Source organism: Lissotriton vulgaris, chromosome 1_1, assembly GCF_964263255.1.
Source record: "Lissotriton vulgaris chromosome 1_1, aLisVul1.2, whole genome shotgun sequence".
Taxonomy (NCBI): Eukaryota; Metazoa; Chordata; class Amphibia; order Caudata; family Salamandridae; genus Lissotriton; species Lissotriton vulgaris.
In genome coordinates, this window is record NC_141685.1 from 1,669,920,883 (window position 1) to 1,669,937,614 (window position 16,732).

The following is a 16,732-nucleotide window of genomic DNA, read 5'->3' on the forward strand; positions in this document are numbered from 1 at the left end:
CCTGCCCATGGTTGTGGGTTATTGCTGCCCTGCACACCCTTCAGTCAAAATTTGTGTTTATCTGGTAAGAGTCTGTGAGCCTGACAAATGTGGCTACTTTTTTTTTATCTCTGAGTTACTCTGCAAACCAATGGAATCGATTATCTCGTTGTGGTTGTTTTAGACTGCTAATTGATTACTTTTTTGAAAATTATCTTTTGATAGTTGTGGTGTGATGCAAGAGGTTTTTACTTAACTGAAAGGCAAATCACAATTACCGGAGCAGTAATTCCAATTAAAACTACCACATCAAATGATGCAAACTTTTTTTAATAATCGTTTTCGTTTTTTTTTTTAATTTTCTAAATCCCAATCTGCATACAAAAAAAACCCCCAAACTTAATAATATTAATAATAATTAAATACATCTGCATCCTGAATGGGACTTTAAAAACATCAGTGCATGGAAGAAAATGGAGACATGACAACATCCCTGACCTGGCCGCGAAAGGAGCTGAGCCAGGTAGCTAAGAGATGGAGTATGACACAATGCAACTTTTTAGGACCGAAAACACAGCAAAAGAGTGAACCATTTGCACAACAGAAAGGGTTCCTCAAGGTGGGTCCCTACAACTGTACAATCAGTCTCATCTTACGCCCATCTTATTCTAAGACTGGCTTTCACTTCCTTCGACCAATCTGGGCCATCAACTGGGCATTGGCTGCAGCCTTCGCCCGCATGTTTTTCTCCTTGTCGATAGTAAAGAGGATTTTCATGAGTTTAGTGGGAACGTCCAGCGAGAGCGTAAATTTGGTTCGGCGGTCGCTCTTTGCCTTATTCTGGTACACTTTCCCCTTCAGCTGGGCTTGCGAGATGTACTTGTAGCGGGTCCCTGGGAATGTCCTTTTGTCCTTGTCCTTGTCATCCTCTTCCTCCTCTTCAGAGAGAAGGTGCTCACCAGGGAGGTAGTCTAAGCCTCTCTTGCTCAGCAATGAATCCTCCTCCAACTGTCGACTATTGGCATCAGAGAGGACTTCGTTGAGACAGCTGAAGAGGTGCTCGGCTTTGTAGACCTTGTAGGAGATGTTGGTTCGGGCAGCACACAGCAATATCAAAACAAGAAAGAGCCCATTGCGAGACATCGTTGCAGCCTGGACCTTTGGAGACAACAAGAGGAGAGACGACAATGTCAATGGTGACCAGGAAAAAAAGGGACACATTTGTAGAATATAACAAAAGGCCTTAGTTAATCGGACACATATTGTTGAAGGGCACACACTGTTCCAACAGTTTTACTGTCAACTGGAATGGGGAGTTAGAAACCAATATATTTCTTGGAAATTGCATTTGTCAATAGAAAACTGGTAGATATCCCCACTGCCACGACCCTGAACATATAAATAGTGGAAAGCCATAATCTGCTTTCAAAAGTCTCAATAGAGCGAAGATAACAGCTGGGCAAAGAATAGTGCTAAATATTTCCAGTCGCTAGCTGTCTTTTTAAAAGTGAATACCATGGTTAACAGTGCAGAACGAATATATGACGTTACAACGCGGTCGCTACACCACTGTACGTTACATCGCAGGTATTACAACGCAAGTTGTTACAACGACTTGCACTGGAGGGCGCTGGACTTAGGAATAGTATGATTTACTATTTCGACTCCAGCCTACGTAACAGTAGGGAAGGTGTTGGAATAGTAAATCATACTATTCCTTAGTGTATAGCGCCATCCAGTGCATGTCGTTGTAACAACTTGCGTTGTAATGACCGCTATGTAAACGTACCGCGGTGTAACGACTGCGTTGTAAAGGTTGTTCGCCGTGCAGAACAGAAGCAGACAAACAACTGCAAACAGACGGTTTGTACCAGTGATGTTGACACAGGGAAAATACAAACAGTTCTCAGGTCTCAGACGAGGCAAGTGAAGGATACCTTTATTAAAACAAAGGGGTAGAATCAACACTGTTGAACTCAAGGGCAAAGTGTACCAGCAAACATAGGGATACTGCGACTGGCAGATTCTGAGCAGGGTAGAGTAAAAAGGTAGAGAAGGGGTCCTGGAAAATAAATGACACTTTGCACAAACACAAGTGAAACAGTAACCTTCAAATAGTATCAATTACAATCATAAAAAAAATAAAAAGAGGCGTGGTTTAATAGTAACAACAATAGTATCAGAACTGGAAATAGTTCTGAGATGCAGGGGAAATATACACCAGCAAAAATAGAAGTTATGGAACTATGTTCTTATTAGTAGTACCTTCTTACTTCAATCACTGGAGGAATGCTTTGTAAAGCGTACGGATGACGTGTGTGTGATACCCCGCCACCAGAGGGGTACTCGGGGTCTGGTGAGGAGGCAGGAGTAATCCCTAAGGCATGCGATCAGGGCTGCAACCAACTTCTAAGGTGCGTGGGCTGGGGAGGCCTAACTGCTAACAGCAGAGCTGCAATAAGGAACATCTACTTGTGTGCTCCGTTCGTGCCGTCAGCCACGTGCACTGACGTCCCCCCTTATTAAATACTCCTGATCCGTGCCCGGCCCAGGGAGTTGAGTGCAAACAATGTATTGCAGTGGCCGGGTGGCTCACCACATCCCATCCAACCTAGGAATTTGAAATAACAATGTCCAAACAACAAAATGGCAATCAGTCTCACAACTTCTAGAAAACAGCTCGGATACCTGTAATCTGGCACCACCCATGGTCAGTCTTCCACCGGGAGAACTTAGCGCACAAAATCCCACAGCTGGGGGCTCGGCACCGGGTTGTTGCGTAAATCATAGCGACGGTGTCTGCTCCAGTCTTCTCCATTCTCGGCACCCGGTTGGTTACTGTTGCGACTGGGGGCAGGACGACTTTGCTCGGCATCCCACCTGTTCTTTCCGGGGTCACTCCCGCTTTGTTGCTCCCTTGCCCAGCCACTTCTGCTTCTTCCTCTTCCCACACTTCCACTTCGGGCTCCGGTGCGGCCTCGCTAGGTCTTGGAATCTTCTTAAACCACAACAAGTTGCGGGCTATGTGTTGGTTCCCTTTCTCGGCCACTACCAGAGTCCCCTGGATTTGCACCACCTTTCACGGATCAGGCTCAAATGGTGTGCGAAACTTGGACCCTGGGTGTCGGTCTTTTCCCACCACACAGTCTTCTAGCTGGATCTCAGCCAGCCTGACCCCTCTTTTCCTGCTGGCCCGGTCATTGTTCCTTTGGCGGCGGGCCTGGGACTGCTCCACATCCAGAACGGCAGGGGTCCATACTTCACTCCTAGGTATGCCGTCACGCACAGCTCCTTTCAGCAGGAGATCATGGGGCGCACATTTGGTCGTGCAATGAGGCGTTTTGTGGTAGGCCCTCAGAAACTGGTCTAAACAGGTTTCCAAATTGACGCCCTGAGCCACCCCAATCCGCAAGACTTTATTTAATGTCCTCATAAAGCGCTCTACATCGCTATTAGCTAGCGGCCACTGAGGCGTTATTTTCCCATGCCGTATGCCATGCTGCTTGAGGAACTCGTGAAATTCTTGCCCCTGTAACGGTGGTTCATTGTCCGTTCGGAGTTCCACTGGCAATCCCAGCAGGGCAAAGGTCTTCTCCAGTGCTGGCTGAAGGCATTCAAAGGCCGTCGAGGATACCAACTCCACTACGGGGAACTTCGAATGGCTGTTCATCAACACTGCCATTTGCCTGCCATCCGGGAAACTCCCAAAGTCCAAGCTCACTCGCTCCCAAGGTGACATGCTGGTGTCCTTCGGAGATGATTGGTACTTCCGGGGGATCAGCTCTGTCTTCCATAAGCCTGTCTTCACCAGGGAACCATACTTTCGTTCGCAGGCGGGCCTTAGTCTTCTCTATTCTCTGGTGCCCCATGGTGTGCCAAGTCGATCGTGCGATCACGGAGGGTTGCAGGTATTACTATCCTCGAGCCCCGCAGGATTACACCGTCCCCCGCTGCGCTCAGCTCTCCTCTGCACCTCCACAGGCTCTCCCAGTATTCCTTGTCCTCGGCAGACATCCGGTTATTTCAGCTAAGGAACTACTTCCACTGGTGATCACGTTACATGCGGGCAACTGCCTGCAAACACTCATCTTCTAGCAAAACTTCCTGATGTCTAAAAGCAGCAAGGCCTGGGGGTGGGCTTCTTCCAGCAGTTGCCTTACGAAACTTTCCGCACTTTCATCCACTTCTGGTCCTTGGACCCCACTAGGAGCTAGAGGATGTCGTGACAGATAGTCGGCTAGGTTACTCGCTCCTGGACGGTATACCACCTCAAACCGGTACTGCTGAATCTGGACAGCCCACCTCTTGATTCGCAGGGGCCCGTTCCACGCCGTTCCCGCAAAGAGGGGTATCAGTGGCTTATGGTCTGTCACTACGGTGAGAGTGTGTCCACACAAGTAGATGTGAAAGTGTTGACATGCCGAACGGATGGCCAGGGCTTCCCTCTCAATCTGCGCATATCAGGTTTCCACCACTGTGAGTGCCCGGCTGGCGTATGCAAAGGGCACCCACTCATTCTGGTCCGATCCCTGTAGTAACACGGCTCCCAGTCCTACTGGGCTAGCATCCACTATCAGCTCCGTAGCGCTCCCGGACAAACGTATGCTACTGTTGCCCCTTTTAGCAGGGCTTTCTTGATGTCAAGAAATGCTTGGGCCTCCTTGTCTGTCCGTAAGGGTTCCGACATGGTGGCTAACCACGGAGTGAATCGGCCACAGTAGTTAGCCATCCCCAGGAAGCTCTGCACTTCGAATGGTGTTTGAGGAATTGCCACCGTTCTGATAGCCTACACCTTGGCCGAATCCACCTGCAGCCCTCTGGCGGAGAATCAGTACCCGAAGTACTCGACCTCTGTGGCATAGAATTCGCACTTCGTTTGATGAAGGGTTAGACCTTGTTCCACCAATTGCTGGAGAGTAGCCCTAAACCTCACATGGTGTTTCTCTAACGACTTCGAGAAGATGAGGATGTCATCGCTGACATTGATGACTCCCATTAGGCCAGATAGTGCTTCCCGCACGGCCTCTTGAAACACCTCTGCCATCGAGAACATCCCAAAGCTCAGTCTTTTGAAGCGGCGTAACCCCACATGGGTGGAGAATGTAGTGATGTACCTACTTTCTTCTGCCAGTCTCAGTTGATGGTACCCAGAGTTTAAGTCCACTTTCGAGAACCACTGTGCCCCTTTCAAATCTGTTACAATCTCATCAATGGTCAGGGTGATGTGCTTTTCCCGACGGATTGCCTTGTTCGGTAGCCTCATGTCCACGCACAGCCGGATGGCCCCGGGTTGCTTCGGCTTGGGTGCTATGACCAGGGGGACACCCACAGCGTGGGGCCCGACACCTATTCAATTACTCCATCTGTTTCCAGATGGTCCAGCTCCGCTTCCACCAATGGTCTTAGATGAAAGGGTACCCTTTGATGGCGAAGCGCGACTGGCTAGATAGACGTGTCAATGTGCAGCTGGACCTCTACTCCTTTCAGGCATCCCAGTCCCCGAAACAGCTGAGGGAACTCTTCAAGAATTCGGTCCGCCTGTGATTGATGTATATGTTTTGCGAACATCACCAATCCTAGATCTTTGGCCGTGTGGCAGCTTAGCAACGAGCCTGCTTGATCACAGGAGACATAGAACCTGGTTGCAGTGACTCTGTCCTTGTACTTCACTTGGCATCGATGACCCCCTGTAGTGGAATCTGAGTGGTCCCTCCATACAAGAGAATTTTTGCCACCGTCTGCATCAGTCGGGCCTTGGGCTGAGCCTCCTATACTGATCAGCATCCAGTATATTGACGGATGCCCCTGTGTCAATCAGTGCCCATATACAAGACTCCCCTATCCACACTTGGCAGGTAGGCGGTGGCCTCTTTGTAGTGTTCACCCCCCGGATGTGTGAATTTACGAAGATGTTGTCCTCCTCATCCTTGGTGGCTGGTGATTATTCCCCACTGCTGTCCAACTCTTCTTCCTCCTGCACCGTCTTGGCCGCCTTCGTGAGCCTCTAACCTGGGGGCCTGCTTCCGCCTTGTTGCCCACCACTCTGGCACACCTTTGAGAAGTGTCTGTACTTGTTGCATTTAAGGCACTGTCTCCCTTGTGCTGAGCATACTCTTTGAGCATGCACCCCCATGCCGCAGTTCCGGCATTCTCACCTCTGGTGCTGGTCTTTCTGCTTGGCATCGGTCCCGGCCCCTCGACCATACGTTTTCTTGATCGCCTCAACCCTTTCCTCTTTCATGGGAGTTGGAAATATTGGCCGACCCCCAGCCGACTTCTCGCTAGCGCCATCTTCATTTTGCCTGCAGGTGCATCCCCCAGCTCATGCGATCTCCCCAGAATCAGTATCTCCTCCAACGGATTCCTGGCTGGCGCAGGATTAGTTTACGCAGTTCTGAGGACTTACACCCTGCAATCAGCTGGGCCCTGGTCTCAAATGCTCGATTGACCTCAGTACAGGTGCTGGCCAGCTTCCGAAATCTTGCATAGAACATATATATCGACTCATCCCCTCGTTGTTTTGCTTGACGCAGTTTGCAGTGTTCAAAATTCGGGTTAACTTGCTGATCAAAGTAGCGATTCAGGGCCTGTATTGCTTTATCGTAGTCACTACGGTCCCCAGTGTCAGGCAGATCTTGGAATAGATCATAGAGCTCATCGCCACCCATCAACAGCATCAACAAACTCTTTACCATGTTGTCTATCTCCCGAGTGGCGACAAAGTAGTTCTCTAGCTGCCCCAACTACTTCTTCCAGCGTGGCGCCGCCGCTGCGGGATCTGCCAGCTGACTGAATTCTGGGAGGTTCTTCGCGGCTGTGTGACCCGGCCTCCCTCCTGCCACCCCTGTGGCAGCCGTTCTTTCTTGTGAGTCCGGCATTGCCTTTGCATGTTACAAGCCACACCTCCGGAGCAGCCGCTGGGCAATGATCTGCCGAAACTCCGACCTAGCCTGGCCGCCCCTCCTCTTTCGAGCAATGGCAAGCATTGCCCACCTGTGGGTACTGTTCTGTCGACCTCCAGGCGTCCACCCCAACTTCCGCTCCTAGCAAGTTCCAGTCTCCCGACCATCGAAAAGGCCAGCCCACGCGTGGGCTATGAGGTCTCTCGCGGAGTCCGACTCCGCTCTTGTCGCCAATGTGATACCCCGCCGCCAGAGGGGTACTCGGGGTCTGCTGGGGAGGCAGGGGTAATCCCTAGAGCATGCGGTCAGGGCTGCAACCGAATTCTAAGGTGCGTGGGCTGGGGAGGCCTAATTGCTATCAGTGGAGCTGCAATAAGGAACGTCTACTCGTGTGCTCCGTTCGTGCCGTCAGCCCCCTGCACTGATGTCACCATTTATTAAATACTCCCCAGTCCGCGCTCGGCCCAGGGAGTCGAGTGCAAACAATGTATTGCAGTGGCCGGGTGGCTCACCACATCGTGGAGTATATTCATTCACAAGTGGTACATCGGTATTGATGCATCTTAGAATTGAAGAAACATTGTAGAGCAAAACTGATGCAAGGGAGGTTTTCTGGAACGATCTCAGTCCGGGTTCTGGTACTAAAAAATAATCTGACTTTTTCTGACTAACGACGCGGTGCACTCTTACCACAAATTATGCCCTGCACTCAATAGACATTTGCCAGCAGATTCTTTTTAATGCTTTGCAGGAACTTTTTAACCAGGACAGTGACAAATACAATGATCATAGAGCGTTTTTTGTAGCAATCGTTTTTGTTGGAGTGTTTTTGGTCAGAATCCTGTTGTAATAAATATAGAAGTATAAAGGAAGCAGGTGTGGCTGGACTTCCGTGTTTATAAGGGTATGGGTAGCAGAGTCTCTGATAAAAGATGTGTGGTGGGAAGTGGTGTGCCTGCCATTCCTTACAGAGAATGGCTTAGAGGGAGGAGTGCTCAGATATACAATTATTTAGGTTTGTGTTATGAGAATATTCGCTGGTATGAACATTCTTAATTCTTATAATCAGAACCGGCTTTAGCACCAATGGTGCCCAAATCGACAATCCTTGTTGACACCCTCCAAGAAAAACCTCCTTCTCCATTAATTCACTCACTACCAGGCTCCACCAGTGCCCCTCATCTCTCCATAGCCCCTCTCTCACATGCTTTTCATTTATTTTATAGCGGTACTCAAACCTATGAAGGGTGTCAGAGCACTTTACTTCACACACATTATACGGAGACAGTGATTCATACGTGTGTAAATCGGTCTATAGGAAATGTTACATGAGATAATGAGGAGTGCAAGTTGTAGGAGTCACATGTCACTGATAGGCAGTTTATTTGAGTGTTTGGTCTATAATTTCAACACAGAGGAGTGTTTGGAGAAGCACAAACTCAGAATTTAAAACTTACCGCAGTGGTTAGCTTTACTAATATGAATACATTTCTACCCAAATGAACCCCTTTAAAAAAATTGGATAATGTAAAAATTGTACAAAACGTAACATTGTGACCTATACCATGCAGTTTGCATTGCTCTTTGATGCTGTATTAAGGTTCTAATTTGTGAACTTCAAGTAACAAAAGGATATGTGACAAAACCAGTAACCTACTGAGTGACGGTGATTTGCGTGGAATATGTTGTTTGCCGCAGTCATCTTGATCTTCTCTGCTGCTGTAGCATGGGTGGAAATCAGGAGCGTCCCTTGAGAATACAAGGTAAACAGTTTTCTTTCTTTTTTAATTTTATTTTCCCTTGTCGCCATCTGTCGACTCCCCACCCTGCCCCAACGCTCTTACCTACACGGGCAGCTCCTGATGCCACTAGATACAACTCGGATCTCTCTCTATGACAGGAACATTAATCACCAGAGTTAGATTGACATTTTTATTGTTTCCTAAAAACTTCTGAACACACAAGGAACTCTGCAGCGGGTGCTTTTTAAATTCCTATTATTTCTCAATATAGCAACCCCGAGGTCAGCGACAGGTGCGGCTGCACCCGTGGCACCGTCCTGCGTATAATAGAGTTCTTTAAGGTGGGCATGGTCTATTGTTCTTAGCTTGAATGAGATAAATGTAAATGTATTTGAGCTTATATAGCGCACAGCTACCCACAAAGGGTTTCCTGGCGCTTGCTTAGGGAACCCGTCCTGGTATTCCCCTGTGAGATAACCCCGGCAGGGTATCCACAAGGTGAAAGCCAGGCATCCCGCCGCGAGGGGCCGTTGTGGAGATTAAGCAAGCTATTGCCCAGAGTCGCAGAGTGTGAACCCGTGAGTTGAGAAGGCACCGGAGCGAGAATTATCGAGTCCGTGGAATTTTTGAGCCCAAGACCCGACGAGGCGGGGAATTGAACCCTGGTCCAGGGCCGATCTCAGTTTCCGGGTCTGCCGCCTCTAACCCCTGAGCCACACTTCTCCACCCTGAGCCACACTTCTCCAGATCCGGTTTCTTCTGTCACCATTAGCAGCAAGTTCATATTGTTTCTTATTTCTAGTAAAGGCAGGTGAAACAGCGGGCCATCAATTATACATTCCAACATTTTATAGCTACAAAGAAGGAGAGTCTAAAAAACACACATATCCAGGGAATTTATTTTACCCAAAGACTCGCATGGAAGCCGAGGCAATTTTAGGTGGGAGACAGCTCAAATAAAGCCACATTGGGCTTAAAACCCGTGAGTCTTCTGCCTGAATGGGGTCTGTTGGCATGTAAATGCATCATGGACTTCCGCCTGCATGGAATTTTATGAAGGCCCAAGAAAACTTACGGTTGACATGTGAGGTGTACAAAGCATTCAATGTTGTGCTATCAGACAGTACCCTCTGGCGGAGACAAGAGTGAACTACACGGTCTGGATATGCACCTATGTAGTTCAGCAAGCGAAGTTACAGTAAGAATGCACATATTATACTGGTTTTATTTGTTCAGTGTGCGCGCCAAGGTTAGTCTCTTCTATTTGGAAAAATATTATTGGAAAGACAGAGGGTTACATTTCACAACCAAAGGCCAGGATCTGTAGCATTTAGCGCAGTAAGACAAAAGAGAGAATCAGGAATCAATCGGAAAGGAGTTGTCTATAGGAGGAAAACGAAGGGGGTGAGAGAAAGAGACCAGGAAGAGGGAGACAGAGAAGAGACAGACTGGCTGAGAGGCAGTAGTGAGAGTGGTGTTGCCGTGTTGTGAAAGAAAAAAATCCCAAGCCATGACACATTGAAAATGCGTGAAATTGAACACAAAATAGCAGTATTTCAGATCGAAGGGTGATAGCCTTCAGAGGCAATTTAAATAATACACCATCCATACTCCCTCCCAATCCTCTGGCCAAGAGGTAGCTTTATTTATAGCGTGCACTTATAAAGTAATATCCAAAGAGGAGGGCATTCACAGGCAGTTATTGACTCTGGTGAAGTCTTTGCCTTGGGCCCCTGCTCTACGCCGCTCAATAACCACACACACAGAATTATAATATCATATATATTGCTGTTATAATTCAAACCCTAATAAATTGATATTAAATTTAAGGTTGTATTTTTTGGTGGTACTATTAAGGTGGAAGGTTGTAAGACAAATACCTTTTTTTTGCCAGAAAAACTATCATACATAAAGGATGATAATAGATTTTAGTTACAATATATAGTTTATTAGTGAGGCCATAATAACATTAGTAATTGTGGGTGAGCTGTATGGGATTTCAACTTCTTAAAAATGTTGATGCTCTGCTGGAATTGCAATAATTGATAGGAAACTGTTTTAGCTCAAGATTTTATGGTGAGTGGTTACGAAGCTAAAATGAGGATACACTTTCTATAGGTTCACAAATATCCTTCTCATCCATGTGAGAAAAAGTCTGATATGCTGAGTAAAACATATACTTCCAACAGAAGCAACATCCTTTCAGCGGATCCCCCTGTGTTGTATGGCAGCATCACCACAGAGGTCTACAGAGCACCTAGAATGCAAACAGTCTATTTTCATGGAAAAGTCAAGGAATTCCTGGATGCCATTTTGCTGTAATAGGAGCTACAGAAATGAAAGCATATCCTGCGAAGGAGGCAGCATTAAATGAACAATAAATAAGGGATTTCGTTTTGCCATGGGAATTATAGTTAGTGTTCCAGAAAGCTGAAATGAGGACATGTTTTCTGTAAAAGTCTCAAATATCCTCATCATACATGTTAGAATTAAACCTGGCTTTATGAGTGAAACATGTATTCTAAAAGCAGCCTGTAAGTTGACTCTCCTCTATTCTACTCTACTCTCACCGCAGAGTTGGAACTAAACATCTACAACACTAACAACACTAGCATTGGTATTAGGTGGGGCACTCCATGATGCCATGCTGCTAGTGTGTGAGAGGTTTATTTTAAAGCACACTGAAATAAATATGCATTTTAGGGTATGTGGTTAAAAAGCTGTTTTCCCCAGCGTCATGTCTTCCTTTGAGGGGACGTTCGGTGATATAGGTGAACACTCTGTTTATTTCTTAGAACTCTTTGATCATCACAGGCAAGTGTTAGGTGAAGAAGTCATGGTGACAAATGTGTTGATTCTGTAAAAAGGCTTGTCTAAGGTACTAGCCATGAATGTCATGAGTAGATAATGATCGACTAAAAGCCAATAAAAATACACCATATTGGTGGTGCACAGCTGTCTGAATATAATTAAGGCTCCCAGTTTTCTGTTTTGACTGTTTTTACAGATAAATACAGACAGAAAGCAACGAGTTTCTTGTCTGTATTAATTTATTAAGGGGAAAAATAGGGGAAATTGGGCTTTCTACAAATGATTGCCCATGCTTTCATTCATGAATTCCAGGCCAACACCTGAACTGACTGGCAGCCCGGAGAGCTAAAAAAATAGGATGAGAAGTCCTTGATATTTGTATATTTCTACATATATTTGTTGTGGAATGCACTCTAAAAAATAACGGGATAAAAGGGAACTGCCATGAAACGGTTTACCTGATACCTTGAAATCTGTTCCCAACCATTACAAATAATCGGCCCTATGACGTTACAACGCAGGCTATTACAACGCCTGTTGTTACAACGCGGTTTTTACATCGCATACCATTACAACGCATAGTGCTTTTAGGCGCTGGATAGTGAATTATTTAATTTACTATTCCAACTCCAGTCCCCGTGGATAGTAGGGAAGGTGTTGGATAGTAAATTAAATATATTCCCTATCCTAGAGCGCCCCCCAGCGCAATGCGTTGTCATGGTTTGCGTTGTAATGGTTGCGATGTAAAGGTAGTGCGTTGTAATGCTTGCGTTGTAAGTGATGTTTACCCAAATATTCATTCATTTCTAAGACTCAGCAGTTTGAGGATAGGTTGTACTTCAAAGTTCAATTCGTTCTCTAACTCTGTATGTTGAACGTTCACAAATCAGCTGAAACATTTCTCAATGTATGACAGTAGCAGCCGGTATTTGCTACAAGTGGCAGGGCGGTCGGGTGAGGGGGTGGCATAAGGGTCAGGAAGAGAGGGCGGAGAATACCAAAAAATAATATTTTTTTAAAAAACGTATCTTCAGCAAGCCGCTTCGCGCTCCTCTGTTCCTTCCTCTTCTTCAGGCACAGGCTCCCAGCCTGCCCTGTAACCAAATCCTGAAGCTGCTTGCAAGAGCAGCTCCAGGATTGGCCAGAGTGCTCTCGATTAGCGGACGAGGATAGACTGTCTATGCCTGCTCTCTCCAACCCCAGTAATGTAGCAGGGGTTGGCGAGAGCTTCACTGCCGGCGACGGTTTGGCCGGCCTGAGACGGCCGTCCAAACTGTCATGTGCAGTGAAGGCAGTGCACACACCACTCCCTAAGTGTTTTATTTTTCCTTACCTGTTGTTTTTCGGGTGGTGGGGGCGGCAACGCTACTCCACCATAGCGGAGGAGCTGCTGATGTATTAAAGATCAAGAACATATCCTGGGTAAACCCCAGGCCCTTTTACTTTCAATTGACCATACTTAGAAGCCTCCCAAAAAGAAGATGCAACAGATTTCAGTGTTAGGGTGTCCACATTTAAACAGAGAATGGCGTTTACCCTCAAGACAGTGGGAGAACCTAGTCCTTCTGACTCCTACAGCTGAGGAATAAAAACACACTGGGGCATATTTTCAGGGAGCTAGCGCTGCCAGGTCATCATTTTTTTTGGAAGAGTGAATGCAGAACTCTATTTATTTACCACAACACATTTCTGACATGGAATATTTCCTACGTTGGCTGGGACTGGGAGAGGAGGGGAGTGGTTGAATGCAATAGGAGTCAGTAATAAAATGTGTTTAATAATAGCTGAACCTGGTACTTCCAGGCATGCCCAGGGGATCTGATTTCGAGATTGGTACTTTGTTAAGGCACGTATGTGAAACATAATGTGGAGATGTGTAGCTGGGAGTTTTGAAAGGGCGCTGAGATATCATCAGAATGGGTGGAAGATGCTATGCGATTGGTGGGTGAGTGGTGAGGAAATGGCATTAATCAAGTTTGGTAACTTTGAGAATGGAGATGTAGAAGAGGAGGATGGTGATAGGTGGGATCATGTGGGGAGGATGGAATGGCTTAGTTTGGCAGGATGAGGAAGTGGGAGCTGCTGTATCTTTAGGGTCTCTGGAGAAGTTGAGGGAATCCAATGTTGCTGGCAGGGCCAGACTGGCTACCGGGCAGTTTGGAATGCTGATGAGCTGGGGATTCAAGCAAGCCGGGCTGAAGACGGGTGGAATGCCAGAAACCGGTCCTCGTAAGCTTGTTTCTGGTCCAGGGAAGGCATGGCTTGGCAGTTCGGGCTGGACTGTTCCCATGAGGCACAGGGTCAGACTGATTTACATATAGCCATGTCTGAACTGGGGTGGCAGAGTGGGCTAAAGAACGGTGATGGATTAAACCCAGATCTTTTGACTGGGTGTGAGTGTTTGATTGGTTCAGATGCTCCGTCCATTACCACCCCCTTTTGTACAGCTTAAATATTTCGAAGCACACGCAGGTCTCCATGAACGAAATCAGCCCCCCCACAGTGGAATCAACCCCCAGCTCGGCAGCATTCCAAACTGCTCGGTAGTCAGTCCGGCCCTGGTTGCTGGCTTGACACACTGGGTTTCACCGGTGGGCTGTTGGAGAGCTTCTATAAAGTGACAGTGATGAGAGGGAGAGCAGTGGTTAGGGAAACAGGGCTAGAGATACCAGAGGCTCAGCTGTTTTGGAAGCCACCAGATTCCATGTCTCTGGAAATGGCTGATGGTGGCATACAGCTCGAAGCAATCCTCGACGGGATGTTCACGTTGCACTGGGTCGTAGGGTATGCAACAGAACACAATACTACACAGCTAAACAGCACTGCACACAGTGTGAACCCCTTAGAAGGAGCAAAGGTGCGTCCTGACTTGTTTTGTGGCTTTGCAGCCGGTTGGTCGGTTCTAATTCGGTGTAAGAGCTTCTGGTAAGGTGCCACCTTCCCAACCTACCCGCGGTTTTGGGTTATTGCTGCACTGTGCTATCTTCAGTTACAATTTGTGTTGAGCTGAGGAAAGGCTGTGAGCCTGTCAAATGTGGCTACTTTTATTTTATTTTGGTGTTTATCTGCAAACCAATGGAATCGATTATCTCGTTGGTGTAGTTGTTTTAGACTGCTAATTGATTACTTTATTGAAACTTATGTTTTGATAGTTATGGTGTGATGCAAGAGGTTTGTACTTAACTGCAAGGCAAATCACAATTACGGAGCAGTAATCTCAATTAAAACTACCACATCAAATGATGCAAACTTTTTTTAATAATCCTTTTCGTTTTTTTTTGTTTTTTTTTCTTAATCCCAATCTGCATACAAAAAAAATTCAAACTTAATACTATTCATAATAATTAACTAAATGCATCTGCATCCTAGAATGGGACTTTAAAAACATCAGTGCATGGAAGAAAATGGAGACATGACAACATCCCTGACCTGGCCGCGAAAGGAGCGGAGCCAGGTAGCTAAGAGATGGAGTATGACACAATGCAGCTTTTTAGGACCGAAAACACAGCAACGAGTGAACCATTTGCACAACGGAAAGTTCTTCCCCCTCCACAGAAGGGGATGTGGAAAACGGACTCTATTGAGAAAGGGTTCTTCAAGGTGTGTCCCTACAACTGTACAATCAGTCTTGTCTCATCTTACGCCCATCATGGCCGATTTGCTTATTCTAAGACTGGCTTTCACTTCCTTCGACCAATCTGGGCCATCAACTGGGCATTGGCTGCGGCCTTCGCCCGCATGTTTTTTGCCTTGGCGATATTAAAGAGGATGTTCATGAGGTTGGTGGGAACGTCCAGCGAGAGTGTAAATTTGGTTCGGCGGTCGCTCTTTGCCTTGTTCTGGTACACTTTCCCCTTCAGCTGGGCCTGCGAGATGTACTTGTAGCGGGCCCCTGGGAACGTCCTTTTCTCCTTGTCCTTGTCATCTTCTTCCTCCTCTTCAGAGAGAAGGTCCTCACCAGGGAGGTAGTCTAAGCCTCTCTTGCTCAGAAATGAATCCTCCTCCAAGTGTCGCCTTTTGGCATCGGAGAGGACTTCGTTGAGACAGCTGAAGAGGGGCTCGGCTTTGTAGACCTTGTAGGAGATGTTTGTTCGGGCAGCACACAGCATTATCAAAACAAGAAAGAGCCTGTTGCGAGGCATCGTTGCAGCCTGGACCTTTGGAGACAACAAGAGGAGAGACGACAATGTCAATGGTGACCAGGAAAAAAAAAGACACATTTGTAGAATATAGAAAAAGGCATTTGTTATTCGGACACAAATGGTTGAAGGGCACACACTGTTCAAACAGTTTTACCAACCGGAATAGGGAGTTAGAAACTTATTTTTTCTTGGAAATTGCATTTGTCAATAGAAAACTGGTAGATATCCCCACTGCCACGACCCTGAACATATAAATAGTAGAAAGCCAGAATCTGCCTTCAAATGTTAGTGATAGAAAGAGTGAAGATGACAGCTGTGAGAAGAATAGTGCTAAATATTTGCAGTCACTACCTGTCTTCTTGAAAGTGAATACCACGGTTAACAGTGCAGAACAGAAGCAAACCAACAACTGCAAACAGACGGTTTGTACCAGTGATGTTGACACAGGAAAAATACAACAGTTCTCAGGTCTCAGACGAGGCAAGTAAAGGATAACTTTCTTAAAACAAAAGGGTAGAAACAGCACTGTTGAACTCAAGGGCAAAGTTTAACAGCAAACACAGTGATACTGTGACTGGCAGGTTCTAAGCGGGGTAGAAGTAAAAGGTAGAGATAGGGTGCTGGGAAAATAAATTACATTTCACACAAACACAAGTGAAACATTAACCTTCAAACCGTACCTATTACAGTGATAAAATAAAAAGAGATGTGGTTTAACAGTAAAAACAACAGTATCAGAACCGGAAATAGTTCTGAGATGCAGGGGAAATATGCACCAACAAAAATAAAAGTAATGGAACTCTGTTCTTATTAGTAGTACCTTCTTCCTTCAATCACTGGAAGAATGCCTTCTAAAGCTATGGATGACGTGTAGAGTATATTCATTCACAAGAGGTACATCAGTACTGATGCATCTTAGATTTCAAGAAACATTGTAGGGGAAAACTGACGCAAGGGAGGTTTTCTGGAAAGATCTTGGTCCGAGTTTTGAAACTTAAAAAAGGAATCAGACTTTTCCTGAGTCGTGACGCGGTGTAGACAAAGAAGGGGGTTCCCCGAGGGTAGCTTTAGGATATAGGCAGGTAGTAGGGGGGAAAAACCAATGTAAATAGAAAGAGAGAACACCCTGCCTTAGGATATAAAGGCCCTAGCCAAA

At 46.4% G+C, this 16,732-nt stretch overlaps 2 protein-coding genes across 2 annotated transcripts in view; both read right to left on the reverse strand.

The window, feature by feature from the left end:
- Positions 1-615: 615 nt before the first annotated feature.
- Positions 616-1,122, reverse strand: LOC147751033 (urocortin-3-like). Its single transcript, XM_086937577.1, has one exon. It carries the CDS (start codon positions 1,120-1,122, stop codon positions 661-663), a length of 462 nt encoding a protein of 153 aa, XP_086793703.1. The 3' UTR covers positions 616-660.
- A 13,676-nt stretch (positions 1,123-14,798) lies between these two features.
- LOC147751034 (urocortin-3-like) overlaps positions 14,799-16,732 on the reverse strand; it is a 201,459-nt gene continuing 199,525 nt past the window's right edge. Inside the window, exon 2 of the mRNA XM_086937606.1 lies at positions 14,799-15,591. Within this exon, the coding sequence (XP_086793732.1) occupies positions 15,115-15,576 (462 nt within the window). The 5' untranslated portion in view covers positions 15,577-15,591 and the 3' untranslated portion in view covers positions 14,799-15,114. The remainder of the gene's footprint in view (positions 15,592-16,732) is intronic.

Bases quoted from the DNA above. Each gene is read 5' to 3' on its own strand.
- LOC147751033 (XM_086937577.1), bottom strand. From the start codon at position 1,122: ATGTCTCGCAATGGGCTCTTTCTTGTTTTGATATTGCTGTGTGCTGCC.